At 42.2% G+C, this 12728-nt stretch overlaps 1 protein-coding gene across 2 annotated transcripts; it reads right to left on the bottom strand.

Annotated features, from left to right (window-relative positions):
- Window positions 1-1525: 1525 nt before the first annotated feature.
- crmp1 (collapsin response mediator protein 1) lies at window positions 1526-12341 on the bottom strand. 2 transcript variants are annotated; one of them, XM_044027901.1, is made up of 14 exons: window positions 11801-12341; window positions 10325-10413; window positions 9908-10092; window positions 8903-9067; window positions 8392-8453; window positions 8083-8163; window positions 7316-7384; window positions 7100-7220; window positions 6851-7007; window positions 4470-4611; window positions 4214-4384; window positions 3149-3328; window positions 2853-3012; window positions 1526-2728 (listed from the first exon to the last, which is right to left on the bottom strand). In XM_044027901.1, the coding sequence occupies exons 1-14, from the start codon at window positions 12149-12151 to the stop codon at window positions 2637-2639; spliced, it is 2025 nt and encodes a 674-aa protein (XP_043883836.1). In that variant the 5' UTR covers window positions 12152-12341; the 3' UTR covers window positions 1526-2636. The 2 variants fall into 2 exon arrangements, with proteins under 2 accessions (XP_043883836.1, XP_043883837.1); XM_044027902.1 differs by lacking the exon at window positions 11801-12341 and adding an exon at window positions 11155-11364.
- Between the last annotated feature and the right edge of the window lie 387 nt (window positions 12342-12728).

The raw sequence follows: 12728 nt of genomic DNA on the forward strand, positions 1-12728 counted from the left end.
GTTTAGATACATTAAAATAAAAAATAATAATTGTGTTGAAGATATGATTTGCATGTGCAATGTGAAACACCTTTGACATTACAATCAAATACAACACACAAATGCTAATTTATTTAATTTATCACACAGTTGTGCTGAATTATTACCCTATTGGTGAGGTTTTATTTGATCTGATCTGCTTTCAGAGGAGAGCTGTAGCATATTTTGTTGTTTTTTGGTTTGCACAGTGACTGCATCGACCTCAGATATGCACAGCAGGGATCAGAGGGACTGTCAGTGTTAGAACTGCACAGCTGGCTCACTAACTGTCTCCCTGAATGCAGTTCATTCCCTGTTATTCAGCAGCCTGTACCCTTTCAAGGGATTGGAAGCCTCTGTTTTGTTATGGCACCTTTTCAAGTCTTAACACACACAGAGCAAGAGAGAGAGAGAGAGAGAGAGACTGTTTCCAGTTTGTGTGATTTTTATGACCTACTGCGCCAAATGGAGAACTTGCATAATTTCACTCTTGCAAACTCAATATTACATCGCTTTGGTTTGCTCCCAGAGCAGATGGCAGCGGCAACATACGGGTCTCTGTTTGTGATGTTGTTTGGAATCAGTTCAACTTCAGCAAAGCCAAAAAATGTTCAATTTATATGCAGTGTGTAGGTTATAAATAAAATATATATGAAGGTATTTGGCTCAAAGAGGTTCCGGCCCGATCACAAATGCTGTTTGTGTTGTTATTATGTCGCTTTGCATTTTTATTTTTCTATCATTGTATGACCTGCCCCCATGAGAAACCTTACAAGGACGTTTAACTTTTTGAACTTGTTTCCTTTTATATTTATTATGTTTCCGTTTGTTTTTTTCCATCTTCATGACAGTCTGTTTTGTCTGTCACCAATTATTCGTTGCATCCATTGTGTATTTATTTCTCCCAGTCCTCTTTCAGTGTGAACTATCTTGACCTATATCTCTGTTTTTGTTTGTGTAGTTTCTCCTTTGCACCAGTGCCTGCTTGGATTTATTTCAGCTGGCTTTCTATTACAGTATCTCATCTGCAAATAAGCGGTAACTATGCACTGAAAACCTTTTGATAAAATGTGTGATCATGTATTATGGGTGGAATATCTAGACATATACAATATTTATTTTCCAACCTGGTCTATATACAGTATATATACAGTATACATACATATACATACAGTGTATTTCATTTATTGAAGAATTCCTTTCTATTTGATAATGAAAATAAAATGACAAAACTATTTTGAATAAACTCACTTACTTAAGAGTGTCTGAAAAACAGTGTCAATACACCAGAACAAAGGTGGAAGTTAGCAAGTTAACCTGTTAATGCTTAATTGTCAGATGAATTTCAGTGAAGAAATTAATTTCTGCCCCCTCCATCTTAATTCCTTTTTTAATTGCACAAAATACTTAAGAATATCAGAAACCTGTGGCGAATCCACATTTTCTCTTCTTTTTCTTTTTTCTTGTTTTTTCGAGGCTTCAAACTGGCTAAATGAATCAACAACTGTTTGTTTTTACAACAGTCTTACAAGTCTTTATTGATCGCAAGTGGTTCCATTGGAGACAACAACAGCACAAACAGTAGAAACACTAAGTGTACAAGAAAACATTCAGAATTCATATGATAAAAGAGGAAATGGCATTTAAAAAAAAAGAGTGAAGTCTGTGGTGATGAGAGCGAGAGCCCTTTTACAGCAGTGAGTTCATGTCATTACAGAAAAATCTATACCTGGCAAGAGAGATTTGCTGAAACTGAGCACACAGTTATAACATCTTCAATGTGAAACACTATAGGACATGTACAGAAAATTGAGATTTCATCTAGCTGTCAATTCGTGTTTATTTGAACTGCTTGTCTACCTAACACATGACAGGAGCATATTGCACATATCAACTGGTGAAGTGGAAGCTGCATTGCAGTTGATATATTTATTTTCAAGCAAATGTTTAACAAAATATGAATACTGTACAGTTGTGCTGTTAATTACAAATGTGCCATTAGTAACATATTTAGAGTGTTTGTCCATAGAAACACTTAGTGCAAACTCCAATGATGTGTCCATGCAATATGAAGCCTAATCTGATCTGGTCACAATGAGAAAATAGAATTATTTCCAAGATGTTAACAACCAGATGAAGGAGAGAAGTGTTGTTTTCCGCAGCTGTCAGGAGCACCATGTCTGAGCAGACCTACACAATAAGTCACGTGATTTGAGGAAGACTGTGGAGGACGTCATGCCCACAAGAAAGGAGACGTGATGACATGAGACTGGGGTCACATTTAAGTGCATGGCAGGGGTCCGACACCAGATCTGTGTGAGTGTGTGTGTGTGTGTGTGTGAGAGAGCGTCCCAATCACGAGTCTCAGTTTTTCACATTTTTTGGTAACTATTTAGTTGATGTTGTAACGTTAGCTCTCGTTTTACATTTATTAGTATTAACCTACTTCTTGTCACTGAACACGGGTTCAAGGCAAACTGATAAAACCTTTAGAGTCTAAAGGGAGAGTGTCACCATTATACAAAGAAAAACAAAGGTATTTTTTTCATACTCTCAGTCATACATGCACACACACAAAGGTGAAACCCCCACAACCCCCTTTGTGCACAGTCAAGTGTTCATCCAAGGCTGGTGATGTTGGAGCGACCACCAGGGGGTGCCACAATGCGGTGACCAGACCTACGTGGAACATTATCATCAGCCTGTGCCCCTGAAAGTATGAGACAAGATTCAGTATTAGATTTACTAAGTGCAAATCAATCTGCTCAACAAAAGGTCATAGGGATCTTTAAGTTCTATCTGACTGGACTACAAAATATACACATCTGTGTTACCTGACAGGCTGAAGTTGGACTGGTGTAGATTCCGTATTGGGGGAGGTTGGTTAGAGGTGGGTGAAGTTCTGGCTGATGGAGAAGGGGTAATATATTTGGGTGTACAAGCGACATCATGAACGGGGCCGTCATACATCCCACGGGTAACACCCTGCTTCCCCTTCACCAGGATGGAAAACATGCAGAGACACAAACACAAAACACTCCCATTAGGCCTTTAACCCTCTCATTCATGTTGCATTTGATATAACAAATTGTTCTTCTTTAAAAAAAAAAAATGAATCCATGCTCTGTACCTGGTTCCTGAACTTAACGCGTTGGTAGGCAAAGTCTGGAAAAGGCTTGCGGGGGATAAAACGCCCGGTGCCTGGATGAGCCTGCAGATTACCGTCCTCATAAACAACTCGACCTTGACTCAGCACCAGTGCTGGACCTCCACAACACTCCAGACCCTCAAAGATATTATATTCTGAAGCCTGTGTGGACGCAGATAAAACATACAAGACAGAGACGGTGGAAAGAAAGGGAATTAAGCACGGAGACAGATAAATCCAAATTGAACAGAGACACCCTTCACTGTCGAGATGCACTGAGCTATTTGGGCAAGCGTTGTATCACAGTATCAGATCTTAAGCCATGCAGTAAAATACAGTGGCTGAGAAGATGGGGGTGAATACGTGAGCAGCTTGTGTAGAAGGGGCAACGGTGTCAGTACAGGGGGATGGTAGAACGATGTACCAGAGAATGGGTGTGGGGTGAAAGGGATTATATCCTAAAGCCAGCAGCAGTCTGGATTAGAACTTTTGACAGTGGCAGAGCAGACTGAATACATTAACCACTGTATAATATCTCCACTGCATTGTCTAACATTGCTTGAGGCAAATTTGCCCCACTGAGGCCAGACTCTATATATGTGACATTTTGCTTATACTGTATTTAAAGGCTCAGTTCACCTTGGAAAATGTTAGTTAGTAGATAGTTTTACTTTTATGTATCCAGGTTTTTAGTATCGTTAAAACAGGCCAATAATCCCAATAATCCATCCATCTTCAGTGAGTGCGATAATTTTTCCTTGGAACTACTTTCTACTGAAGATATACAATTCTTGTTCAGTGTATATTTACATTCAATTGTGCAATGTTATAAATTGGCAACATTTTCTGATTAAAAAGAAAAACACAGTCAATAATCTTTTATCATTTGGATGAAACTGCCCTTTACCAAGAAAAATGGTATTACCTTGTCAATTACATATAAATCCTTATAAACTGATTGCCAATATAATGTAATGCATCCACAGCAAGTAGTTATGTAGCATGTGCTGCTGTACATGCACTACAGAGGTTTCTGTTTGTCCTCACCGACTGCTGGAGTCTGGCTGAGATGGTTTTGACACTGTCGGGATCCCAGATGACGATGTCAGCGTCAGAGCCCACCGCTATCCTGCCCTTACGTGGGTACAGATTGAAGATTTTAGCAGCGTTGGTAGACGTGACTGCCACAAACTGGTTCTCATCCATCTTCCCCATAGCCTGAGAGACAAATACATACGTTGTTCAAAATCTCACTGCACTCACAGCTACACACACGACACACACACCCACACTCAGTGCTCACCACAGACTTGTCCCAGACAATGCTCATTCTCTCCTCCACTCCGTTGGTTCCCTCTGGGATGAGGGTGAAGTCATCTTTACCTATGGCTTTCTGGGAAGTGCTATAGGCACAGTGAGCACTGCCGACTACCTGGAGGTCCCCACTGCGTTAACGCCAAAACATGACACAAAATGATCAGCATCATCTTAAAGCAACACAGTGTAGGATTTCAACCTTGAAATGGTTTCTCCAAGATTATTTTTGAACAACTTACAACAGGGTAAATGTAACTTTTGTCAAAGTCTGGGCAGTTTTGCATCACCTGCATTAGCACAATGGGGTTATAGGTCATATATTCAGGGGGTTTTACGTCTTATGTCGCATTTTTAGTAGTGATATAAACACAAAATAGAGCATTTTTCTCTTCTTTTTGTTCATAAAAACGAGCCAAGTGAACTTTGGACTGTGATGCATTTGCAAATTTCACAAATTCAATCCGATTTTAACCGTTTCAGTACTTCTTGCTCAGGTGTGTTTATATAGTTTAGTCTATATGTTGTTCTGAAAAAACGGATGTACAAAGCACATTCTTATCCCCTCTGTATATACTGTACATGTAAACATAGTAATGGAAAAAACGCAGCCAAAGTGCTCTGTGTTCTCAGGGTTAAGTCATCAGATGTTGTTTTTCCCAAAAAATGTAGACATTTCTTCCAAAGCTAAAGCAAAATTCAGTTAAAGACAAACTTCATAGTCAACCAATAATGGTAAAAACAAAGACACAGCAGATATGCATTTCTACAGTCAGCCACTAGGGGCCCTCAGTGAGCATTTGAGTATAAGTTCAAGTCATGTCATGACCTGGGGCAGTAAAAAGGGTAGAATGGTGCATCCCAGCTGCAGCATCAGTCCCTTAAGGCCTAAGTTATTAACTATACCATACAAACATACACTGTATCATTGAAAATAATGTATTATTAACACATTTACTAACTTCACAGTACACAAGAGGCTGAATTTAACTGACTTATTATCCCATTCTTTTCATCTAAGACCTTTTACTTATTTTGTTTTAATAACATTGATTAGGCTACATTATGATAGTGAGCTGAGGGAACATTGGGCTCATTTAAAATACCTACAGATTGCTCCTAAAATAAAGGGGCCACATGTGCTGCACTTGTGTTTACAAGACGCACATAAAAAATACAGCCCATCTTTTCAGCGTGAACTGAAAGGCAGAACAGTAACATCACACATCACTACCATGACAGCACAGACCCGCCTTGAGAAGCTGTAGCTGCAGACAAAGAGTGGAGGAGCAGGGAGGAGTGAGGGGAAGAAGCAGGGAGGTACTTGGTAGCCAAGGAAACAGATGATGAAGTATTCTAGTTCCTGTGCTATTTATGGAATCGGGGACATTTGAAAGTCTACAGCAAGTTTTTTCTGTGCATTTTGTACATGTGTTCACATTTGTGCAAGGTGACAAATGAGCTGGATTTGATCCGGGGCGTGAGAGGTTTGCTCTCTATGACACTAATATATTCTGACGTAAGGGTATCACGTCTTTAATATCACATGAGGAAGTCTCTGTCAACTCCTTCTTACTGTCTTCTCCTCATACTTAAAGCTTCATCTTGACTTCATCTGTAAAGCCGCTGTGACTTTGTTTCTGCAGCAGCGGTTTGTGGCATGAATAACAAACAGGTGTATAGGGACAAACAGAGAGTTAAGTCACTGTGGGTGTCGAGTTTGGTGTCATGCAGCTCATTTGCATTTCACTTTGTGCAGAGGTTATAGCTAAATTAAACCCTTTGTCTGTCCTCACTTTGCATTAATGGATAAACTTTCTCATGTTTATAAAACAGCCTGTAGGCTACATGATGCTGTTGCCTTCCTATCATCTCAAACCAGTCGGATCATTCTCCTCAGACCTCTGGAATCAACGCGGCATTTCCGCCCAGAGAACTACCACATATGTGCATATTTTATCTTTTTCTGGACCTGTTTTCTCTGTAAACCCTAGAAATGCCCGGCTGTACGAATCCCTCGGAAATGTGATGTCTGAAATACTCAGGAATCACCGTTCTTGGACTTTGTTTTGAAACCAATCAATATTCATTCCTGTGCTAATTCATCATTTCCTGTCAAGCTCTTTCCTGACAAAAGACCTGTTGCCAATTGACCTCTGTGTATTTAAGCTCCTCTGGCCCACAGCCTCTCTCTGCCAAACTGTCTTTGTTCCAGCGTACATTGCTCTATTTTCACTCATGTGCTTTCATGTTTTGACCCTGTTTATGCTCCCTGGTTTTGTGGAACTAGCCTACTACTACTACAAAAACCTGTTGTACCTGAAATTGTGGCTTATTGAGTGAATTTTGCTGAAAAGGTTTGGGACATACCAAGCGAGCAGTGTGTGGAGATGGTCCGGAGTTGTGGGATCGGGACTCAGGGGTGGAGACGTCACATATGCGGCCGCTTTAGCCCAGTTCTTGCTCCAGTATTGGGAGCCGTCAGCGGCCAGGCTGGCTGAAATTGGCTCCCCAAAAACTAGAGAACCTGGAGAGAAAGATGGGGCAATGATATACAGACATGTCAATAAACAGCGGAAGAGTTGTTAAAGTCAAATCGGATGAATGTAAGAGGCTGACCTTTCCTGCGGGCCTGGGTGATGGTGTCGGCGGCACTCTTGCTCATCACCTTGGTAATGTAAACAGGACAGTTCACACGGTTGCTGAGAGTGATGGCACGAAACGCCGCCTCCGCCTCCAGCTGCATGGACAGAAAATAAAGAACAGGAAGTGGAGTGAAAAAGTGGTGAAGCCTGCACAGTAACAAATGGTTACTTGGATCGTTGTGAGACTCACCTCTTCAGGACGACTCAGAGGATGGCCTTCAGGTCCAGTGATTCCCATTCCAAGTATTTTTCTCTGTTCCTAACATGCAACAACACTTTCTTCAGTATCTTCACACATGCTACAGCAACTGTCAGCATTACCAGCATTGCATACAAGTTATGCCTTAGCCAACTCTTAGTTCCTTTGCTGGTATCTTGGAACTGTAAACCTAAAATATCCTGGCCTGTCATACGATAAGAGAAAGACAAGGGTTCTGTCAGCCGCAAAGTGATATTAAGACAAAAAAAACAAACCCCCGCCCCCTTCTTTCTCATACTGTACATGTACTGTTTATTATTTTAAACATCATCAGAGCTCCCATTATCGTTCACTTCACTCATTCATCTTCATACATTGCATTATTCACCACAAGTTTCCCCTTAATCAGAGCCATCATCTCCATGATTATGACTACCATTATTTATCATTGCTGTCCTTATTATCAGCACCTTTTAGGCACACCATCTTTATCACCATTACTGTCATTGTTATTAGTATGATAACAGCCAACAGTGATGGTGGCTAAAAATAAACCTGTCACCTTCAGCAGCAGCAGCAAAATAAATCCTCTCTCTCTCTTTCTAGAGAGCGAGCTGGAGAGTTATGCAACTAGATTATTTTTCAAGTGCAGCGAAGAAAGGTAGAAGACGGGTCATGTACACGAGCTGACTAAAGGTTGTGACCGTGTTGCGAAGGCTTATTGTTCACCCCTCAGGAAGAGGTTACGCAGCACTTACCTGAGCAATCAGATCTCCATTTTCAGCATGAACTAACACCACAGCGCCCAGATGCTTCAGAAAGGAGAACGCCTTGTAGAGCTGAGAGAGGGAGGAATCCAGAGAATGAAATCCACTGATTTACATGTGGCAATACAGTAAGTGCAAGATTAGCGGTTAGTATAAGTGATAATTAAAGCTGCTCGCTCCTGATTGGCTAAAGGATGGACTTGAGTAGATTTACCGTCAGAATGAGACACAAGCCACTCTGAATCAAAATATAGAGACACATATTTCAACTGAAGTGTTTCTACTAACTTAAGCACATACCTGAGAATCTGACATCTGGTACAAATCCTTGTAGGCCATGTACACCTGGAAGGAGTTGATACCTGTCAAGAATGAAAGCAAAGTATGTGTCTGGAAATAAATGAATGGAGTGCAAGGTAAAGCATAAAGCTACAAAACGGAGCTTGTCGTACAAGACGTGCAGCACAAATCTAAGCCAAGAATTACAACGTTCCTTTGTTTCTAAAGGAAATTGGTCAGACAAAAAGCTGCCTTGGCTCTGGTACTACATCATCTTACAGCAACCCCAAGCAAAGTGTTTTGGGTTGTTTTTTTTTTACTTAACACAGATTACAAGCAATATTGATACACTGCCACCAAGACAGCACTGTAATGAGAACAATGGCTTTCTGCTGCGCCTTCATTATAAGCGGATTCAGCACTTGGCCAAATTGTTTCTAAATCTGTCCCAATTGTTCTTGTGAAATGAGTCCAGAATGGACTTCAACGTGGAATTAAAGCAGAGACAGCAATATAATAAAAACTCATGTACCTTTCTCTTCCACCAGCAGCTCCAACTCATGTTTGACAGTCTCATTCCACTCGGGAATGTCTACGTGCAGCGAGTAGTCACAGCAAGCCTTTTTATCTGCAGCCTCCTGCCAGTGTTCGAACACCTCCATCAGGCTGTCGCCCGGCTGGGGGGTCACATGGTCAACTGAGAGGCAAGAGGCATCGAGGGTTACACTTGAAAGAGTCTAACCTTGATTGATTTGATTGACTGATTCTTTTTAATTGTGGTGTTATGCACAGAAAATATATCCAGCCCAAACAGGCTTAGAAGACACCATTATTTAAACCTGGAGACCAGCAAGACAGAGCAGAAGTTGCATTACACATTATGTTATACTGCTAAACCTTCCATTCAATTCTGTCATCATCAGTACTCAGGAACATTTCTGAATTTTGAGAAGACAGTTCATTCAACAACGGTGCGTATAATTCCTCATAATCCAGAAGAAAGTCTGACTCATTCTCAATTAAATCTCATATCTCCATTCAATGTCTACTTGTTTTATCCTCCACATGAGGGAGTCAATCCCAGCTGACACAGGGCAAAACGTGGGGTTCACCCTGGACATGGTCGACAGAACAACCATTCACTCTGACATTCACACATATGGGCAATTAAATTAGACTTTGGGGGGAGGGGAAAGATTCCTCTTCTTGAATACTGAAGACATCTGACTTTCTGTATAAGTTTACTTTAAGATTCAGGAGAGTAATTATGCTTAATTTAAATGTATGTTTGTAATTTTGGTTCAAACGTTCTTAAAATCTAGTCTCCATCTGTATTAAAAATGTACTTACTTACTTTGTATCAACATTACATTACATTACATGTCATTTAGCAGACGCTTTTATCCAAAGCGACTTACATCCTTTAGAATAGCTTCAATCTCTTTAGTGCCCACATAATTGTGAAAACAAAGTGATGTATTCCGACATCATTTAATCCCAGAATCAATCAGTGCTGCATGTATCCATCCCCACTCACTAATCATGGTTGTGCCTCCAGCGAGTGCGGCCTTGGTGCCCTGCAGGAAATCATCAACAGGCTTGATGCCCAGGAAGGGTTTCATCAGACAGGTGTTGACATCTATCCCCCCTGGGATCACCATACGGCCATCAGCCTCGATCACCTTGACTCCCCCTGGAACAACCAGATTCTCCCCCACCTGCCTGCCAAGGAATGGGAGGGCGATGGGGAGTGAAACACAGCGGGAGAGAGAAGGTGCAGGGATGATAGGAGAAATATAGAGCAGCAAAATATGTGTGTGTGTGTGTGTGTTTGGATGAAAAAGGGTTGATGAGATGGACGTGGGAAACACAAACAGTGTATGAGAGAGAAGTTAAGTGATCACTATGTTTTATGCCTCATATGTTTTGACATTGTAGCTCCTCGTATACATACTTAATGATCCCATCCTCAATGTAGACATCTGCATAGAGAGACTGGTCTTCATTGACCACCCGTCCTCCTTTGATCAGCAGCTTCTCATTCTGCATAAGAGGAGAACAAAAAAAACAGAGGTGTGTTGAGTAATTCATGACCTTATTTCATGACATGTACATGGGGAGAGACTGAGTGAAAAGAAACCTGTAACTTCCTGCTATTTGCTTACATATTACTCGTTACTGTTTCCATGTGTCATAATACATCATTTGCATGTATTGTTTTATTTCAGTATTTCCTTACATGTGTATTATATCACACCTGTTTGCATGTTCCAAATTCGAAACGTAGAATCCATTCATTCGTGTGCCTTCATGGCAATAGCACTGAAAGTATATGGCGTGTCTCCATGGTAACCAGTTGATCATCTATGGTACGAAATGATCCTCAACATTTAAGTGGAGTCGCACTTGCTGTTTTCTGTCAAAACCACAGGATGCTAGATTAGATTCGCCTGCCATTGCGATGCTCTGAGTATATCTGCATCTTTGTTCAAATGCAGCCTTAAACCTTTGTGGCATTGCGACTCCTGATTCGACCGTCTAGTCAACCGGGTTAATGATATGTGACAGGCGGCGAGATTACACAACACTGTCCAATCCTGAACGAGACGCACAGACACAGACTACTGTCACATGTTACTCTGCTTACCTGCAGGGGAAACAGTAGACATTCAAGACAGTCCTTTGGCCATTGGCTACATTGAGAATTGAATGTAGCCCCCCCTGGCAGCAGGGATTTACATACAATCATCCACAGACATTTGATCGGGCCGCCGCGTCACTCACCGTCAGGTGGGGGATGCCGTTTTTCTCCTCGTAATTGTTCGACACGCTCTCCATTGCTCTGTCTCCGGGTAGCAATGACACCGGCACTCAACGACACACGCTTCACACGCCCCTTGTCTTTCTCGAGGTGTGTTGTTTTTTTTGTTTTGTTTTTTTTGTTCCGTTGCGAGCGAGAGCAATGGACCCGCCTCCGTACGGCTGCGTCACAACGCATGGAACGCGCACAGTGAAAAAGGGACAGCTGATGATCCTGTGCGAGCGTGCGTGCGCGCGCGCGCGCTGTCAGAACGATCGCCTGGTGTGAGGCGACGTTCACGGCACCGCACACACTCGCACAGACAGGGGAGAGAGGCGCTGTCCATTTCAGCACCACAGACTCAACTGCGCGTATGCGCGGAACCAAACCAAACCAAAAGAGGCAGCAGTGGAGTAAATAATATATGAAGGAGACGGTTCAAAACAACTCTTCATGTGTTGTATAACGCATTAATAAATCGAGTTCTGCTCCTCCCTAAACCAATTTTCTCAAAAGTGTTAGTTATTTTACTGTACAAGTATCAATAGCTCCAGAGTGCGCGTCTGTTATAAACTATTTATCGGGGTGACAGAACCAACGTCATTTCAACCAAAACACAGAGAGTGCTACCTTTCCATCGGGGCTTTCATCCCTCGATGATGTTCTGACCTCAACACCGGTGTTTGCGTCGTCCCCGTCTCTGGGTGAGTCGGTCAGTGTCTCCTCTCGGGCCTCTGTGGGCGTTTGGCCGACGGGTTTACGGGTGTCAAACAGTCTCTCCCTGCTCCCACTCCGCGGTGTGCGGCTCCCTTGCCTCCCTACAGCGTAGTTATCGAAATCTATGGTCTTGCTTTCAAACGCGCCCTCCACGGAGCTGAACATTCCGAAGGATTTGCGCTGGTTCGGGCCGGTGCTGATCGGTCCCGCCAGGTAGACCGGCAGCTCATCCTCCCGGTTCCACTCTCTCCTGCAGTCAGACATTCTGGCTTCAGACAGAGACGATTCCCTCCTGTCTGACAGGATGGAGACTACAGTCTGTCTTGTATCCGGGTCAGAATCTCGCCTCTCGGGTGAGGAATAGTACTCTCATGCACGGTTGGTGTGAACTGTGAAAAGCAGATTTCTCTGGGCTGCACCAATGAATCCCGCCTCTTAGTGGAATGATGCAGTGCTCCAGTTAAAAACAGTGCTGGTTTGCCTGAACCTACTGCTGAGATTCTGCCCCCGTCTTTGTGTTTGTCTCTCTACCAGTACCACCCATCTCTTTTTCCTTTAAACATGCATGGGGCAGTGCAACAGCAAATCACCAGTGGATTAAAACCCCGTGCCATTTTCTAACCCACATCTGTCTCTGCGCTCTCATTTGCTCTCCTTCTCCCTTGTCCCACATCTTTCCATGTCTTATTTTTACATTTTTGGTTTTATTGTGTAGGCTTAGTCTGTTTTACCATAACTATTTTATTGTTGTATTGTTTGTTCTTTTGTTGTGCCATTCCTGTTTGTTTGTGTACTGGACTTAATTTGTTGGTTCTCCCTTTCCTCATATTTTAGCACACTT

Source organism: Solea senegalensis, linkage group LG6 (genome assembly GCF_019176455.1).
Source record: "Solea senegalensis isolate Sse05_10M linkage group LG6, IFAPA_SoseM_1, whole genome shotgun sequence".
NCBI lineage: Eukaryota > Metazoa > Chordata > Actinopteri > Pleuronectiformes > Soleidae > Solea > Solea senegalensis.

Bases quoted from the DNA above. Each gene is read 5' to 3' on its own strand.
- crmp1 (XM_044027901.1), bottom strand. From the start codon at position 12,151: ATGTCTGACTGCAGGAGAGAGTGGAACCGGGAGGATGAGCTGCCGGTC. The intron at 7,221-7,315 runs GTGAGTCTCACA...CTGTCCATGCAG, and splicing joins CTCTGAGTCGTCCTGAAGAG to CTGGAGGCGGAGGCGGCGTT. The intron at 4,385-4,469 runs GTGAGCACTGAG...TTTGTCTCTCAG, and splicing joins TTGTCTGGGACAAGTCTGTG to GCTATGGGGAAGATGGATGA.